At 46.8% G+C, this 18,188-nt stretch overlaps 1 protein-coding gene across 3 annotated transcripts in view; it reads left to right on the plus strand.

Moving 5' to 3' along the window:
- Window positions 1-18,188, plus strand: part of Wwc1 (WW and C2 domain containing 1) — a 193,464-nt gene that overhangs the window by 93,906 nt on the left and 81,370 nt on the right. For all 3 annotated transcript variants that reach the window (XM_045153653.1, XM_045153651.1, XM_045153652.1), the window contains exons 3-4: window positions 7,229-7,432; window positions 17,586-17,662. In XM_045153653.1, the coding sequence (XP_045009588.1) occupies window positions 7,229-7,432; window positions 17,586-17,662 (281 nt within the window). The remainder of the gene's footprint in view (window positions 1-7,228; window positions 7,433-17,585; window positions 17,663-18,188) is intronic.

Below are 18,188 nucleotides of genomic sequence, written 5' to 3' on the forward strand. Positions count from 1 at the left end.
ACCCTTGCCAAGTGTAGAAGGACAGACGTGCACAAATGCATGAGTAGGTGCATGAATGAGCAGCCAGTGGCAGCGCCAGGGTGTGGAAGGGGTTTCTGAGCGACAGCTAGTGGCATTAATTGCATTGTTGGGGGTAGCAAAGGTTTTTATTGGCGCTGATGATTGCGTGCTGGATAATGAGAAGTAAATATGCCTAATTGAGTGTGTATGGGGAACGAGGTTAATGCTTGGAGGACTGCATAGGATGCTGGGTTAAGCACTGATGTGCCTGAACCCTAATCAGTCCTTTCCCATTTCTAATTGCCGAGAGCATCCCCTTCATTAAAATTTCGTGGTGGGAGTAGGGTTTTAAGGTGCTTCAGGGAGTTGCTAGAGAACCCGAAGGAAGGAGGGGCGAGCAGGCTGTGACAGAGCTGTTTCCTCACGAGGCATGATGGAAGAAGTGGGGTGGATGTGTGTGCCGAGGGGCAATGAAATGGCACCATGACAGGAAAGATGCCAGCTGCCAGTTTTACCAGCCCCAGGGGCACTAGTTTCCCTTTGGTTTCAAGGTAGTGTCACCGGATAGAATATACCATATCTGAACAAGGGTCTATTGAGGCAAATCTAGTGTGAGTATCACGCTTAAAGTCTAAGTGTGCAGAGCTGTGGACAGGGAATAATCATATTTGTGTATGCTGTTCGTGAGCTGAGTTTCTTCTCTTGTTTTATTTTTATTTTATTTTATTTTTCGAGGTAGGGCTCACTCTAGCCCAGGCTTACCTGGAATTCGCTATGTAGTCTCAGGGTGGCCTCGAACACATGGAGACCCTCCTACCTCTGTCTCCTGAGTGCTGGGATTAAAGGTGTGCACCACCATGTTTGGCTCTCTTCCTTTATTTTTTTTAAGATTATGCCAACTTTTCTTTTTTTTTTAATTTTTTTAATTAATTGATTGATTTGAGAGAGAAAGAGGCAGATAGAGAGGAAGAATGGGCACGCCAGGGCCTCCAGCCACTGCAAACAAACTCCAAACATATGAGCCACTTTGTACAACTGGCTTACATGGGTCCTGGGGAAGTGAACCTGGGTCCTTCGGCTTTGCAGAAAAGCTCCTTAACCACTGATCCATCTCTCCATCCCTGAATATCTTCTAAATATTAACAGCCAGGCATGGTGTCGCATGCCAGTAATCCCAGCACTCTAGATAGCAGCTAAGACAGGAGAATCTTGAGTTTGGGATTAGCCTGAGCTACATAGTAAGACTCTGTCTCAGAAAGAAAATAATAAAATGAAAGAGTTATAGACCCAATATAGGACCAGGATGATGACTTAGTGGTTAAAGATACTTGCTTGCAAAGTTTGCTGACTGGGGTTCAATTCTACACTACCCACATAAAGCCAGACTCTCAAAGTGGCACATGCATCTGTCTAGTCATTTGTAGTGGCAAGAAGCCCTGATGTGCCCATTCTATCTCTCTCTCCACCTCAAGTAAATAAATAAAATTATCAGACCTAATACAATTGAACAACACTGCTTACAAACTCACTATCCAACTTACATGCCTTCAACGGTTGTTCTTGACTGCCTGTTCTGGGACCTTGAAATACATGAGCATGCAAAATGGCCAAGAGCCTTGTTTCTACATGAGCGACAGAAAGTCACTTCGGTCAGGTTACATAGCACATGAGAAAGTGTTCTGAAAAGAGCAGCGGGTGTGGACTTGAGATGTCGTGGGTGTGGTGTGTCTGGGCCTCATGGTGGTGATGGCCGTATTGAATGTTTAGGGAAGAAGACCTTGTTGGGAACCTGAGATTTGAGCTACAACAGGAAGGAATTGAGGGAGCGTTTCAAGTAGAGAAGATGGAGAGCAAGGGTTGTGAGGTATGATCACGTTTAATTTGTCTGAGGGGTGGCAAGAACTCCTGCCATACCAGGAGTGAGAAAGGTAGAAGAGCATCATCTACAGGCAGCGTGGTGTAGCGAGGGGCACCTTAAAGAACTGAGGCCTTTGCTCCAAAGTGGGAGCCATTGCAGTTCTAAGGTGCATAGCATGAAGTGACTTATGTCAGGAGAGGGTCATTCGGATTGCTTTTGCTGAGAACAGACCTTGTTAAGTCAGTGGCTGGAGCAGGGAGCCCTATGCAGCAGTTCAGGGACTTAGACCAGGACCGTAGTGGCAGAGGTGACTGGAGGTGACGGGAAATTGAATGTATTCTCTGGTAGATCTGCCAGGATTTCCTGATTATTTGCATGCATCAAGGGAAGGATAAAGAAGGGCCTCAAAAGGAGGGAGCTGCTATCCTCGGACGGGTATGGTGGGATGGGTTTAGGAAGGAAGGAAGTGGGGTTTATTTGGACACTTTTTGTCTTCCATGCTATTACACATCTGAGGTAGGAATCTGGGGGAAAAAAAGTTTTGGTCTGAGGCTATGTATTTGGGATGGGGTATCATGGAGTTGGATGGGGTCATGAGAGGAGGGGACCGCAGAATGAGCCAAGAGGTCCTTAGGCTTCAAGAGCGCAGGAGGGAGCGCTGGCCAAAGCCTTGGAAGGCAGCGTGCGGCTGAGCGGACCGGCTGGGGCCCTACATGCTCTCAATGGGTCACATGCAAAGAGAACCACGAGCTGGCCAGTAGATTTGGCAACCCAGGGGCCACCGGTGACCCTGACTTTGGAGATCCGCTCTGAAGAAAGACCTGGAGCACAACGATCAGGGTAGAGGGAGTCTGAAAGAAATCAAAGGTTGGCAATCGTGGAGCAGGAAGCACAGAGTTCTTTCCCAAACAGAGCCACTTCGCTGTTTTGTCAGCATTTCCTCCGCCCCCCCGCCCCCCCAGTGACCAGCCTCACACGGCCTCTGTAGGTGGTTTGAGTCTGGGATCAAGTTACATGTGCTACCGTTTCCCATTCATTGGATCCGGAGTGTTTGAAGAGTGTTCATACTTATTATCCCCACCCCCAGCCCTGGTAGGGTGTCACTCTAGCCCAGGCTGACTGGGGTTTCACTATGGAGTCTCAGGGTACCCTTGAATTCTCAGCGATCCTCCTACCTCAGCCTCCCAAGTGCTGGGATTAAAGGCGTGCACCACAATGCCCAGCTCTACAAAATTATTTATTTATTTATTTATTTATTTATTTATTTATTTATTTGAGAGAGACAGAGAATGGGTATGCGTCCAGCCACTGCAAAGGAACTCCAGATGCATGCACCCCTTTGTGCATCTGGCTTACGTGAGTCCCGGGAAATCCTGGGGTCCTTAGGCTTCACAGGCAAATGCCTTGACCACTAAGCCATTTCCCCAGCCTCCTCCACAAAGTTTTTTTTTTTTTTAATTCTTTCTTTATTTGAGAGCGACAGACACAGAGAGAAAGACAGATAGAGGGAGAGAGAGAGAATGGGCGCACCAGGGCTTCCAGCCTCTGCAAACGAACTCCAGACGCGTGCGCCCCCTTGTGCATCTGGCTAACGTGGGACCTGGGGAACCGAGCCTCGAACCGGGGTCCTTAGGCTTCATAGGCAAGCGCTTAACCATGAAGCCATCTCTCCAGCCCTCCACAAAGTTTTTAAAGAAGTAATTTTTCTAAGATTCTTGGAGAAAGGCACTTATAGGCCAATTTTAAGAACAGAAATAAGCAGAACCTTTGGGTTGATAAAATTCTTTGGGCTAAGGAAAAAAAAAACTATCTTTTTTTTAAAAAAATTTTTTTTAAATTTTTTATTTATTTATTTGAGAGCGACAGACACAGAGAGAAAGACAGATAGAGGGAGAGAGAGAGAATGGGCACACCAGGGCTTCCAGCCTCTGCAAACGAACTCCAGACGCGTGCGCCCCCTCGTGCATCTGGCTAACGTGGGACCTGGGGAACCGAGCCTTGAACCGGGGTCCTTAGGCTTCACAGGCAAGCGCTTAACCATGAAGCCATCTCTCCAGCCCAAAAACAAACTATCTTAAGATTGACCCGAACCCCTGCCAGATAGGAGGTAACTAAGGAGTTGACAGTTCATGCTTTGTTTCTCTGCTGTTACTCTCTTATAGGCCTGCATAGCTTTGTGTTTTTGTTTTGTTTTCTTTTAAGATCTGGAGAAATGGCTCAGCATTTGAGGCACTTGACTGCAAAGCCTAAGGGCCCCAGTCCAGTTCTCCAGTACCCATTTAAATCCAGATGCACAAGGTGGCGCATGTGTATGGAGTTCATTTGCAGTGGCTAGAAGCTCTGATGTGCCCGTTCTCATTTTCTCTCTCTCTCTCTCTCTTTTTCTCTCTCATTTAAAAAAAAAAAGGCTAAATTTATTTACAAGTGCAGAGAGAAGAGAAAGAGAAAGTGGGGGAGGAGAAGGAGATAATGGACATGCCTGGGCCTCCAGCCATTACAAATGAACTCCAGATGCATGCACCACTGGGTGGATGGTTTTTACGTGGGTATTAGGGAATTGAACCCTGGCCATCAGGCTTTTTGCGGGCAAGTGCCTTAGCAGCTGCGCCATCTCTCTGGCTGTCAGTTTCCGCTTTTGTGTAACGGAGATAGGAGCAGAGTCTAATGTGTACAGTTACTGTAAGAACTGAAGAAGTAAACTCATACAGAATAGCTAGTATAGGGCTTGGCATAAACAGGAATTGTATCTGTTTACACTGTGTGTTTGTTAACTGTCATCGTGATTTTATACAAGTGTATCTTTGCTTAAAATTCATAAATCATCTTTATAATATATTACTGTGTGGAGAATGATGCTCAAGGGTATTAATATTTTATGCTTCTTCATCCGCATGGCCAAGTGGCTTATTAATAAGACACTTCTTGTTCATATTGCTAGTGATGTGGAGTGCCTATCTCTCTATGTCCTTTGAGACTCATCAGTTCTTTTTTTTGGAGCAGATGACCTTGCACATCTATCATGCCCTTGAGTCTCTGTGTAGATTAGAAATTAAACCTGGCCCTCTTTCTTTTTCTTTTAAGATTAGCATTATTAACAACATATTTTGTATGGATACATTATGTGTTGGAACGCCTCGTCCCTGCCCCCATTCCACTGGGGGCCCTCCTCAGTGGGGTTGCAGGTATTCCCCCATGGGATTGTGGATTATGTGTTCTGGGAACAGCAGGCAGTTACTTTGGGGGGGCTGGTGAGGGAATGTCTCTGGACATGATGTCTCAGCCTGTGGTTCTTACAATCTTTCCGCCCCCTCTTCCGCAAAATTCCTTGAGCTGTGGTGGGTGAGTTTTAAGTCTTACTTCAGTGATGAGCTCTTAGGAGCCTCTGGATCTCTGTGTTGGTAGGTGTTGAGTCTCCTTAGAGTCTGTCTCTTCTTACATCCTGGCACTGATGATCAGGTTCACCACAGAAGCAGCACTAAGCTTGTCTCCCCAATTCTTCTGTGGTTTCAGCTGTGGCGTGGCTGAAGTGTGAGGGATAGTTTCTCCTCGGGTCTTGCTGCCTTCTGAAAAAGAACAGATTCTCTAGTGAAGAGTAAAGTCAGCTTCGTTTAAATGGGATAAGCATTATCAACTTAGGGAGAATTTGATGTCTGTAACCCTTCTTTCAGCCAAAGTCTAGTGAGTGCTTGACACTGGAGAACATAATCTTTGTCTCCGTAGGATTCTGATCTGGTTCCCAGTTCCAGATGTGAGTTCCTTTACACTGAGTGGATCTCTTAGCCAGGCAGAAAGCTATTGGTTACCCACTAAGGCTGTGTGCCTCTATTGCACTGGTGTGTACATCATGTCATGGTGTTTGCTTCTCAGTAGCGTAGATCTCTGGTTGCTTAGACCTTGCTGGCCACTCTCCCCCAATAGCTCATGTAGCACTTTCCAGCACTGGATGGGCTAGCTGTCTGGGGACTGGCTCTCTTCTGGATTCCAGCCAGGTCTCTCCATGCTCTGTGTTGGAAGCATATGGTGTCTTCAGCAATAGGGTCTTACCTTTTGCCTCAGGTGGGTAATCACGTGCTTTGACAGGAACCTGTCTTGATTTGGGGACCTCCTTCTATGGTACCAGTTCATTTTGGATATAGTTTTGTGTTTGTTTTTGTCCCATCCTCCCCCAAAACCCTTCCATCTCTATTGTCTGGGCCTTGAGTTGCCTGTTAGGTACATCAGCAACTCAAGGCCCAGGTTAGGAACTGCAGGTAAGTGAAACCATGAGGCGTTTGTCTTTCTGTGATTGTGTGAGTTCACTGAGTATGATCTGTTCCAAGTCTATTTTTCTACAAATTTCATTGCATTGGTTTTTCTTATTGCTGAGTAGAATTCCATTGTGTAAATGTATTACGACTTCATTATCCATTCATCCAATGATGGGCACCTGGGTTGATTCCAGTTCTTAGCTATAAACATCGTTAAGCAAATATCCCTGTAGTGATGCATGGAGCATTAAAAAAAAAAGTTAACCAGGTGTGGTGGCACACACCTTTAATCCCAGCACTCAGGAGACAAAGAAAGGAGGGTCGCAGTGAGTTCAAGGCCAGCCTGAGACTAGATAGTGAATTCCAGGTCATTCTGGGTGAGAGTGAGATTCTACCTCAAAAAAAACTTATATATGTATGTGTATGTGTATGTATGTATGTGTATATATATATGCAAGCAGAGAGAGAATATGGGCACACCAGGGCCTCTTGCCACTGCAACTGAACTCAGATGCATGTACCACTTTGTGCATCTTGTTTTATGTGGATTCTGGGAATTTTATTATTATTATTATTACTTGAGAGAGGGAAGGAGGCTGAGAGAGAGAGAATGGGCGTGCCAGGGCTTCCAGCCACTAAACACAAACTCCAAATGCATGCGCTACCTTGAGCATCTGACTTACGTGGGTCCTGGGGACTCAAACCAAGGTCCTTTGGCTTTGGAAGCAATGGCCTTAACCACTAAGCCATCTCTCCAGCCCCAGATTCTGGGAATTTGATCCCAGGCTGCCAGGCTTTGCAAGCAAGTGCCTTTAACCACCGAACCATCTCTCCAGCCCAAACCTGGTCCTTCTTTGGTCCAGTATCAGTCAAAAGTTGACATTTGGTTTGTCTTTGTCTTTGTGGGTTTTTTGTTGTTGTTGTTGTTGTTGTTTTTGTTTTTTTGGTTGTGTGACTAATCCATTCATTCAAAGATTTCCTGCTGTTTAGTGAGCTCCAGCCCCCTCTATTTATGGTACATTTCTGTGTATTATGCTTTTGTTTTCTCATGGTGGATTCCACAGGCCACCAACCCAGCAGATGCTTGTGATGTGCTGACCTACAGCTCTGGGGTCTGTTCCAGAAACCACCCAGATCGAGGACCCCCGGGTGCAATGGCGGCGGGCGCAGGAGCGCATGCTGAAGGACTACCTGGTGGTGGCCCAGGAGGCGCTGAGCGCGCAGAAGGAGGTCTTCCAGGTGAAGCAGCGGCGTCTGGAGCTCGCGCAGCGGGAGTACCAGCAGCTGCACGCTGTGTGGGAGCGCAGGCTGGGCTCCGAGGTCAGCTGTGAGTACCTTCCCACCGGGGCCACCGCCACGGCCCCAACGCCACCACCGGGGAGCGTCCATGACTGAGCATTGCCAGCGTGGCTTCTTAACACCCTGTGTGTGTGTGTGTGTGTGTGTGTGTGTGTGTGTGTGTGTGTGTGCATGATGGGGGCTTAGTTTTGTCTTTAATTTTCATTTATTTATTTATTTGAAAGAGAGGAAGAGGCAGAGAGAGAGAGAGAGAGAGAGAGAGAATGGGCAGGCTAGGGCCTCCAGCCGCCGCAGATGAACTCTAGATGCATGTACCACCTGTGCATCTGGCTTATGTGGGTCCTGGGGAATTGAACCAGGGTCCTTTGGCTTTGCAGGCAAGTGCTTTAACTACTAAGCCATCTCTCCAGCCCTATACTGCTTTTTTTTAAAAAGTGAATTGTGTGTGTGTGTGTGTGTGTGTGCGCGCACACATGCGTGCATGCTCCAGAGTCTCTTATCAGTGCCAAAGAATTCCCACTTGGCTTTATGTACGTGGCTGAGGAATTGAACCCTGAGGCAGCAGCAGGCTGTGCAAGCAAGCACCTTTATTCACTGAGCCCTCTACCCAGGCCTCGCTGATGTTCTTCCTTGCACACGTCACAGCCCACCTGCTTACACTGTAGAGTGTTTGCATGGTCTCCACTCGAACATAGACTTTACAAAGGCAGGGATTCTGCCTTCCTTATGTAGCCTGCCATCCACGGCATCAGGCGTGCCTGACAGTGTCCCTGTCCTCTCCCAGTGTTGTGCACTGCCAGGGAACTAGCTCTCATGGACACAGTGATCTTGTCCAGCAGGTTAGGGACTTTTCTTTAGACAAGGACTCACTATGTTGCCCAATTGAACTTGACCTTACAATGCTCTTGCTTCCACCCACGGAGTTACAGGCATGTGCCCAGCACATCTATTGTACCACTGTGTGTGTGTTTTGTTTTTGATTTTTTTGAGGTAAGGTCTCACTCTAGCCCAGGCTGACCTGGAGTTGACTATGTAGTCTCAAGGTGGCCATAAACTCCTACCTCTGCCTCCTGAGTGCTGGGATTAAAGGTATGTACCACCATGCCCAGTTAGTCCACTAGTTTTTAAATAACCAACTCTTTTCTATGTTAATTGAATGCATATTATGTGCTAAGCACCTGCTGCAAATCACAGTGCTGTGTATAAACCTCATTGCAGCTTTGTCCGATTAGAATATTAACTCAAATACAATTAAGACCTGCTTTGGTAGATGATGAAATGAAGGTTTAGGATCAGCAGTGTGCCTAGGGTCTTACTGCTTGGGAGTGATAGTGATAAATTATAAACCCACATGTTATCTTCCTGGCATTCTTTAAAAATAACATTTTTATTAATTATTTATTTGCAAGCAGAGTGAAAGAAAGTGAGAGAGAGGAAGGGAGGAAGGAACAGAGGAGAAGAAAGAGAGAGGGGAGAGAGCAAGAGAATGGGTACGTCAGGGCTTCTTACCACAGTAAATGAACTCCAGATGCCTGTGCCACTTTTGGCATCTAGCTTGATGTGGGTACTGGGCCATCAATCCCAGACTATCAGCAAGCAGGTTCTTTTAACACTGAGCCATCTCTCCAACACATCCCTGGTATATATGTATATGTTTTTTTGAGGTAGGGTCTCACTTTAGCCCAGGCTGACCTGGAACTTACTCTGTGTCCTCAGAGTGGCCTCGAGCTCATGGCAATCCTCCCACCTCTGCCTCCTGAGTGCTGGGATCAAAGGCGTGCACCACCACGCCCGGCTTCATCCCTGAATTTTTAATGTAAGTCAGGCCCAGGGACAAGCATGAGGTCATGGTGTCAGGATGATTTGGACTTGGTTGGACCCTCCTTTGTGAAATCCTTGTTTTGGGAAGCTCACTTTGCTAGCATGCTGGGAAATACTAGCTGGGTCACCAACCATTTCAATTCTACCCTTCTGGGCAACCCTGGAACTTCCCCCATCATCTCTAGGAAGGATAACATCCTAGGGACTATTTTGAGGCTTGTAGCACCAGATCTGTCTTACTCCACTGGAACTGCTGTAACAAGATCCCACAGGTCAGATGGCCTCTCCACAGTATTTTCCCACAGTTGTGGAGACTGGACGTCTGAGGTCAAGTGTAGCATGGTCGGGTTCTGGTAAGAGCTCTCTTGGTGCCTTGGAGACTACATAGTGAGTTCCAGGTCAGCCTGATCTAGAGTGAGACCCTACCTGGAAAGGTAAAATAAAATAAAAAATAAAATAGACAGTTGAAAGGTGGCCAGTGTATATAAAAGCATACCTTCTTTGGGGGCAACAGGATTTTATTTGTTTCTAACGTAATGTCCTACGCTTGTTAATTTCAGAGGATAAATATGTTTTTTATTCTTTGTTCCAACTTTTATTTTATTTCAAATATTTCTAATTAATTTTTATTGACAACTTCCATAATTCACAGTATGAAATTAGTGTCACCATTGGAAATAACAAGCCCTTGGGTGTGTACAAATGAAATGCACAAACCTTGAGTCAGGCCCTGTATGAAGGAAGGACATAGATCCACAAAAGACACTGAGAAACTTTCCTTCAGTGTGATAATAACATATGTAGGAGAATGTCTTCAGTTTCAGAACATGCATGTGGCACCATGTGTGTAATTTACTCAAAAAAAAAAAAAAAGAGGCAGGGTGTGGTAACATAAACCTTTAATCCCAGCACTGAGGAGGCTGAGATTGGAGGATTGCTGTGAGTTCAAGGCCACCCTGAGACTACAGAGCGAATTCAGGTCAGCTTGGGCTAGAGTAAGACCCTACCTCAAAATAAAGGTGGAGGGGCTTCCGGGAGATAGCTTAGTGGTTAAGGTGCTTGCCTGCAAAGCCAAGGACTCAGGTTTACTTCCTCCGGACCCACGAAAGCCAGATGCACTAGGTGGCGACTGTAATCATTCGCGGATGATCAGTGCTCATCTGCTCTCTTGTCCAAAGAATACGTAGCCACTGCAGGGAAATTTTTGTGACCGTCATTTGCCATTAAGTGAATTATTAAAAATAAATCGTTTCAATTAAATTTTAAAATGTCAGGTAAGGAAAAGGGTCCAGTGCTACAAGAGTGTAGACTCTCGTTAGAAACACTGCAAAGTGACGTGTCCGCAGGACTGTGGTCCGAAATCCTTGGTGGCAATCCCACAGTCGTCACAACACTGAGCAGGTCCGGCTCAGCGCCCTGCTGCATCCTTTTAGTCTTGGATTCCTTATGTTAAGCTGCGGAGATGCCAATAGTGTCTTTGTCTGATGAGTCCACGTCAGAATTTCTCAACCACAGTGCTGATGACATGTTGGGCTGGGGAAACCTTCGTGACACAGGCTTGCCTGCATGTAGAGACATGTGGTATCTGTGGTCTGTACTCAGCAGATATCAGCAATGCCCCCTCCCACCCCAGGTTGTAAGAAAACAACACATTTCCAAACACCTCAAAGTGCTGTAGGAAACCAGTGGTCTAGGGAAAACACCTAGTGTATGTTTCTTAGAATCTGCTAATGGCTCAGTAAATATCCTGAAGACAGAAAGTGGGCTGGGGAGATGAATTAGCAGTTAAGGCACTTGCCTGCAAAACCTAAGGACCTACATTTGATTCCCCAGTACGCACATAAGCCAGATGCACAAGTTGGTGCATGTGTCTGGAGTTTGTTTGCAGTGGCTAGAGGCTCTGGTGCTTCTCTCAAATAAATATTTTTTAAAAGGCAGGAAGTACTGTGTAATATTTTTGAGAGTCTAGATGCTACAGCCACACTGCCTGGCTTCAAATCCAGACTATGTAAACTACTAGTCATTTGTAGAAGTTACCTTTTTGTTGCTGGCACAGAACATTCAACCGCAAGCAGCTTCTGAGAGGAAAGGATTGATTTCAGCTTGTGGTTTTGAGGGCAAGTTTTATCCTGGCACAGGAAGCATGGCAGAGCAGACAGCCAGGGCTTCACATCTTGTCACAGTCGCAGTAAGGAAGGCAGTAGTCTGAGCGAGCGAGCTCTGAACACCCTGCTGGCTGGACTAATGAACGTGCAAAGGTGTACCCCCAGTGACACACCTCCTCCAGCAAGGCTTCACCTCCCAAAGGGACTAAGTAGGGGACTAAGGAGGCACATTTCTTTTTATAAACCACAATACCTCATAACCTTGCTTAAATTTTGCTGCTTCTTTCATGTATAAAGTTGACCTAATGTTAGTATCACCTTCATTGGAGATGTTATGGATCTAAATTGTTTAGTGAAGTACTTGGAAGAGTACATGTCACATTCTTGAATTCTCAATATTATTATTACTGGGTTGGAGAGATGGCTTAGTGGTTAAGTCGCTTGCCTGAAAAACCTAAGGATCCAGGTTCAATTCCCCAGTACTCACATAAGCCAGACGCCCAATGTGGCGCATGCATCTGGGGTTCGTTTGCAGCGGCTGGAGACCCTGGTGTGCCCATTCTCTCCCTCTCTCAAATAAGTAAATAAAAATGTTAAAAATTATTATTACTATTTCATTGGCACTGTCAGTGACAAAAGAATCTCAGCAGATCCCTGACACCAAGAATAGAGCTGAATCTCCTTAATATGAAAAACTAAAATCCAAAATACTGCTGAAGCTGAAACTTTGAAGATTGCCATCATGGTGCAAGTGGGAGATTGTCTCCTGAGACTTTCACACGCAAAGGTCATCAGAACTCTGTCTAAAATTACCTTTCAGTTCATATGACAGATGAACACATTTCCTCTCTTTCCTTGCTTGCTCCCATCCATAAGATATTTCATTATAAATATAACAGTCACCTTCTCTTGGCTGGGACAGAACAGCTGACCAGAAGCAGCTCTTGGGGGAAAAGGGCTTATTTCAGCTTACACTTTTGAGGGGAAGTTTCATCATGGCAAGGAAAAGCGTGGCAGAGCCGAGGCCGGGCATCACATCTTGCCAAGCAACTTGGGGGTAGCAGCAGGTGCGTGTAAGCTCTGGCAAGGGTAGCTGGGCAGTAAAGTCCCAAGGTTCATCCACACCACCTCCCCCAGTAGCACCGACTGCTGGGGATCAAGTATGAAACTCAATCACAAACAGAGAGACTATGGGGGGCGGGCATTTCATATTTAAACCACCAGATGTACACATGTCAAAATCCTGAAGTACTACATTTGAAAGCTGGGCTGGGGAGATGGATTAGCAGTTAAGCACTTGCCTGTGGAGCCTAAGCACCCCGGTTCGAAGCTCTGTTCCCCAGGATCCACGTTAGCCAGATGTACAAGATGCACAAGGGGGCGCACTTGTCTGGAGTTTGTCTGCAGTGGCTAAAGGCCCTGGCGCACCCATTCTCTCTCTGTGTGTGTGTCTCTCTATCTGCCTCTTTCTCTTTGTCTGTCGCTTTCAAATAAATAAATAAAAATAAAAAAAGAATGAAAAAAAAAAGAAACATAAGGTGATTCAAGCATCCAGCAAGTATCCCATATTAAAAAAAAAAAAAAAAATCTGGGGGCTGGAGAGATGGCTTAGTGGTTAAGCGCTTGCCTGTGAAACCTAAGGACCCCGGTTCGAGGCTCGGTTCCCCAGGTCCCACGTTAGCCAGATGCACAAGGGGGCGCACGCGTCTGGAGTTCGTTTGCAGAGGCTGGAATCCCTGGCGCGCCCATTCTGTCTCTCTCCCTCTATCTGTCTTTCTCTCTGTGTCTGTCGCTCTCAAATAAATAAATAAATAATTTAAAAAAATCTGAAAGCTTTCCCGTCCCACATATTTCAGATGAGAATACTCGACCTATAGATCCATGCCCGAAGGTAGGAAGTAAATGACACCGTTCTTCAGCCCTGTCACATGAATTCGAGGCACTCAAGAGCTGTGCCAGCCTCAGTGACCACTGCCAGGAGTGCCAAAGGTCATCCTTGGAAGAGATTGGTGTCGTTTCAGGCATGTGGGCCTAAGGCCCAAAGCAGACAGGAACTGAGGCGTCCATGGCATAAGCATCCCAGTAAATGGAGGTGTGACCCAACTCATCATGATCTTCCTTTGGGTTTTACAAGCCAGGTCAGCATTCCATGCTAACGTTTCAGGAGTGAAAGACTGGTGAGGTCGCATGCCTCTCCTCTAACTCAGATGGCCTGCTGGGGCCTGTGTGGGTTTCATCATCTGGCCTTGACTGCCAGTTATAGGTGGGGCCTGCCCTGGGACCGAGACTTTGTTGTCAACTTTCTGTTGTGATCTGTCACCCCACAGGGAAGAAGGTAACCAGTATTTACTGTGTATGTGCCTGGAGAGCAGTGGGCTTGGGCCACAATACAAGTGTCTCCCTCGCTACTGTTGCAAGACAGTGCTGTTTACCATTCTACAGACAAGGAAACAGGCTCACGCAGGATGAATGGCTTCTTCTTCCAAAGTCACATTTTTTTTAAATTTGAGAGCGACAGAGAGAAAGAGGCAGATAGAGTGAGAGAGAGAATGGGTGCACCAGGGCCTCCAGCCACTGCAACCGAACTCCAGACGCGTGCGCCCCCTTGTGCATCTGGCTAACGTGGGTCCTGGGGAATCGAGCCTCGAACCGGGGTCCTTAGGCTTCATAGGCAAATACTTAACTGCTAAGCTATCTCTCCAGCCCCAAAGTCACATCTTTTTTAAAATACTTTTATGGGCTGGAGAGATGGCTTAGTGGTTAAGGTGCTTTCCTGCAAAGCCAAAGGACCTTGGTTAGATTCCCCAGGACCCACATAAGCCAGATGCACAAGGGGGTGCATGCGTCTGGAGTTTATAGTGGCTGGTGACCCTGGTGCGCCCATTCTCACTCTACCTCTTTCTCTCAAATAAATAAATATTAAAAAAAATATATATATATATATAGTTTCATTACTATTTAAGAGAAATAGGGAAGAGAGGGGGGGAGAGAGGATGGGCTCCCCAGAGTCTGCTGTCACTGCATAGAAAATCCATACAAACATGCCACTTTGTGCATCTGGCTTTATGGGGTACTAGGACATTGAACCTGGGCCAGCATGCTTTGCAAGAAAGTGCCTTCAACTGCTGAGCCATTTCTCCAGCCCCAAAGTCACATGTTTTATATCTGTCTTAAAAGTGGCAGAGCTAGCCGTTATATACAGGTGTGGCTGATCATCAGACCTTTCTTTCATTTAATCCCAGGTGGCCAGTCATGCTAAGGTAATTTCTTAGGCTACACTTGGTTCACCCACCAGGTTCTCAGCCTGGACAGGAGAGGTGGTTCTTCAGAGCCTTGCTCCTGGTCTTCCGGGGCTCTGGTTTCCTACTGGAAAAGTCAGTCACTGGGACTCTTGTGGTTTGAAATGTTAGCTAAACCACCCACCTGGTTCTACTTACTCCCAAAACCAAGAAGATTGGATAAGATGATTCTTGAAAGGAATGTGTGTGCACGCTCAAGGACTGGGAGAATGGAGTAAGAAAGAACAGTAACTGGGCGTGGTGGCACATGCCTTTAATCCTAGCACTCACGACTACCATGAGTTCTAGGCCAGCCTGGGGCTACAGAGTGAGTTCCGGGTCTGCCTGAGAGGGAGACCCCGCCTTGGAACACAGCAAAACAACAACGAAACTATCTGTAGCTTTCAAAGCCAATGGGAACCTACTTGGGAGGCTAGAGAGAAGAGAAAATGGGCAGGCAGTGAGGTCACTGGTTCTACCTAGACCGTAACTCCCTAGGCTGTGGCAGCTGTGTTGGGAAATGAGAATGAAGAGGAGGGTCTCAAATACAGAGAATGAAAATCTTTTCTGAGATGCCAGGGCTTCTTGCCACTGCAAATGAACTCCAGACATATGCGCCCCCTTGTGCATCTGGCTTTACGTGGGAACTTGGGAATTGAACCCAGGCCATCAGGCTTTGTACTTCGTAAGCAAGTGCCTTCAAACTGCTTTGGAGCAAGTGCTTTAACTCTCTGGCCCTGGTATGTTGGTATGTGTACTTTTATCAGTGTCGTTGTCTTTTTTTTTTTTTTTTTTTTTTTTGAGATAGGGTCTCTCTGTAGCCCAGGCTGACCTGGAATTCACTCTGTAGTCTCAGGCTGGCCTTGAACTCACAGCAATCCTCCTACCTCTGCCTCCTGAGTGCTGGGATTAAAGGCGCGCACCACCATGCCTGGCATCAGCTTCTCTTTTGGTTTATTTATTTATTTGGTCGTTCTACGCACACCTTTTACGAGACAGCTCCTTTGGTGGATGTGGTGGGGTGCTCAGCCAAGCGGCTGCAGCTGGGTATTGCGCCCACTTCTCACTTGTGCTTTAGCTCCGCGTGGCACACTCAGCAGGGCAGGGGCATCACGCCTCCAGGGGCGCCTGGCCGAGCAACGTGCGGCAGCAGCGGCGTGCAGGCCAGTCGCGTCCAGGGCAGCCCTTCTCTCCGGGTGCTGGGCCGCAGCAGCCCCGGGTCGCCCCCCCACTTGTTGCCGCCGATCTTGCCGCAAGTGAAGCAGCGCATCGGGATGATCATGGAGGCGTCTCTTTTGGTTTGTTTGTTTTTATTTATTTATTTGAGAGCAGTAGAGACAAAAAGAGGCAGATAGAGAGAGAGAACAGACATTCCAGGGCCTTCAGCCACTGCAAACGAACTTTAGATGCACCACCTTGTGCATCTGGGTCCTGGGGAATCGAGCCTCAAACCAGGGTCCTTGGGCTTCATAGGCAAGTGCTTAACCACTAAGCCATCTCTTCAGCCCACTTTTGGTTTATTTTTGTGATGGGGTCTTACTGTGTATAACCTAGCCCAACCTCAAACTCATGGCAATCCTCCTGCCTCAGCCTCCTGAATTACAGGAAAACACCACATCTAACTTATGAACATATTTTTTAACTAGAATAAAATGTTTATCTAAAAATATGTGCCAGGCTATGTCCTATTTTAGCAGTTATGTGTTTAAATTATGCCCTTCATAACACTCCAGAGAATAAGAATTCAAGTCTGTGCCAGGCATGGTGGCTCATGCCTTTAATCCCAGCACTTGGGAGGCAGAGGTAGGAGGATCGCTGTGAGTTCAAGGCCACCCTGAGACTACATACTGAATTCCAGGTCAGCCTGGGCTAGAGTGAGACCCTACCTCAAAAAACAAAACAAACAAACAAACAAAAGAATTTAAGTCTCTTTCAGTCCCATTCATTGTTATAAAGCTTCTTTTGCTTTCAGAATTTTGTGTATGCCAGCAGATACCAATTCTACATGTCAGCCTTGGTGACGCTGGTCTCCATGGCCACCATTCCACATGTGGGTTTGGTGTTGCCATTCTCAACATGTTTTTCTAGGGTATTTCAGTTCCCTTACATGTCTTCCGCTGTGTACCACTGGCCTCAGCCACACCACATGGTAATCAAGGGGTTGGCAGGGCAGGGTACATCCACAGCAGCCCGTTCTAATGACCTTTCTTTGTGAATCTCCATCTCATTTCCATGCTGACAATGCCACTTGGGCTTTGCATCATGTTCTTACCATTCACCATGGGAAACAGATTATCTGGCCCAAGTTAGAAAGAGAGGGAGGGAGGGAGGGAGGGAGGAAACCTTGTCTGGTATCTACCTGGCCTTGGGTATATTGGTGGATACCTTTAATCCCAGCACTTGGGAGGCAGAGGTAGGAGGATTGCCATGAGTTCAAAGCCACCCTAAGACTACATAGTGAATTCCAGGTTGGTCTGGACTAAAGCAATACCCTACTTAAAAAAAAAAAAAAAAAAAAAGCCAGGCATGGTGGCACACACCTTTAATCCCAGCACTCAGGAGGCAGAGGGAGAAGGATCTCCATGAGTTCGAGGCCACCCTAAGACTACATAGTGAATTCCAGGTCAGCCTGGGCCACAGTGAGACCCTACCTCAAAACAAACAAACAAAAAACAGATAAATCAGGTGGTCTCAGATCCCCTCACGCCCTCGTGCTTGCACAGGATGCATACTTAACTGCTGAGCCACCTCCCTAGACCTGCACCATCATTTTAAATTGCACAAGTTGTATTGTCCTCATTTTATATCTGCCATCTTTATTTAATACACCCCTCCGCCGCCCCCCTCCCCCCCCCGTTGGACATTTAGGCCATTTGCTTCCATTCCTCTCTGTCTGAGTTGATATAAAGATGGCCAAATAAGCCACCGGGGCCATGGCATGCTTCTGCTGTTGAAATCCTTTCTCCCTTCCCTGCAGTGGTGTCTGGCTCCTCGTCCAGCTCTAAGTATGACCCCGAGATCCTGAAAGCGGAAATCGCCACTGCAAAATCCCGGGTAAGGCTCCTCCCCCGGGCGTTGATGGACGCCACCGACCACAAGTCACTCAGTCCTCCAGACAGAGGGTATCTTGGGCTTTCCAAACCCCCCTTGCCTCCCTGGACAAGAACTGTGACTTCCTGCTTTCCCTTAAGGCTTCCCTTTTTTCTCTCTTTCTTTAAAAAATAATTTCTTTTTTTTTTTATTTGTGAGAAAGAAAGAATGGGCTTACCAGGGCTTCCAGCCACTGCAAACAAACTTCAGGTGCATGCGCCACCTTGCACATCTGGCTTACGTGGGACCTGGAAAGTCAAACCTGGAGCCATTGGCTTTGCAGGCAAGCGCCTTAACCGCTCAGCCATCTCTCCAGCCCAAGCCCCCTTCTCTTTTAAAGCCCTTCCTTTGTAAAGGTCCAAGGTATAATAAAAACTTTCTGAACCTGAGGGGAAAAAAAAAAGCGTATCAACTTTGGCCAGCCTATGGCAGCCAGCGCTGATTACAAGGTCCCTAGTAATGGCAATCATAGTGCCCTCTTAACAGCCGG

Source organism: Jaculus jaculus, chromosome 6 (assembly GCF_020740685.1).
Source record: "Jaculus jaculus isolate mJacJac1 chromosome 6, mJacJac1.mat.Y.cur, whole genome shotgun sequence".
Lineage (NCBI taxonomy): Eukaryota > Metazoa > Chordata > Mammalia > Rodentia > Dipodidae > Jaculus > Jaculus jaculus.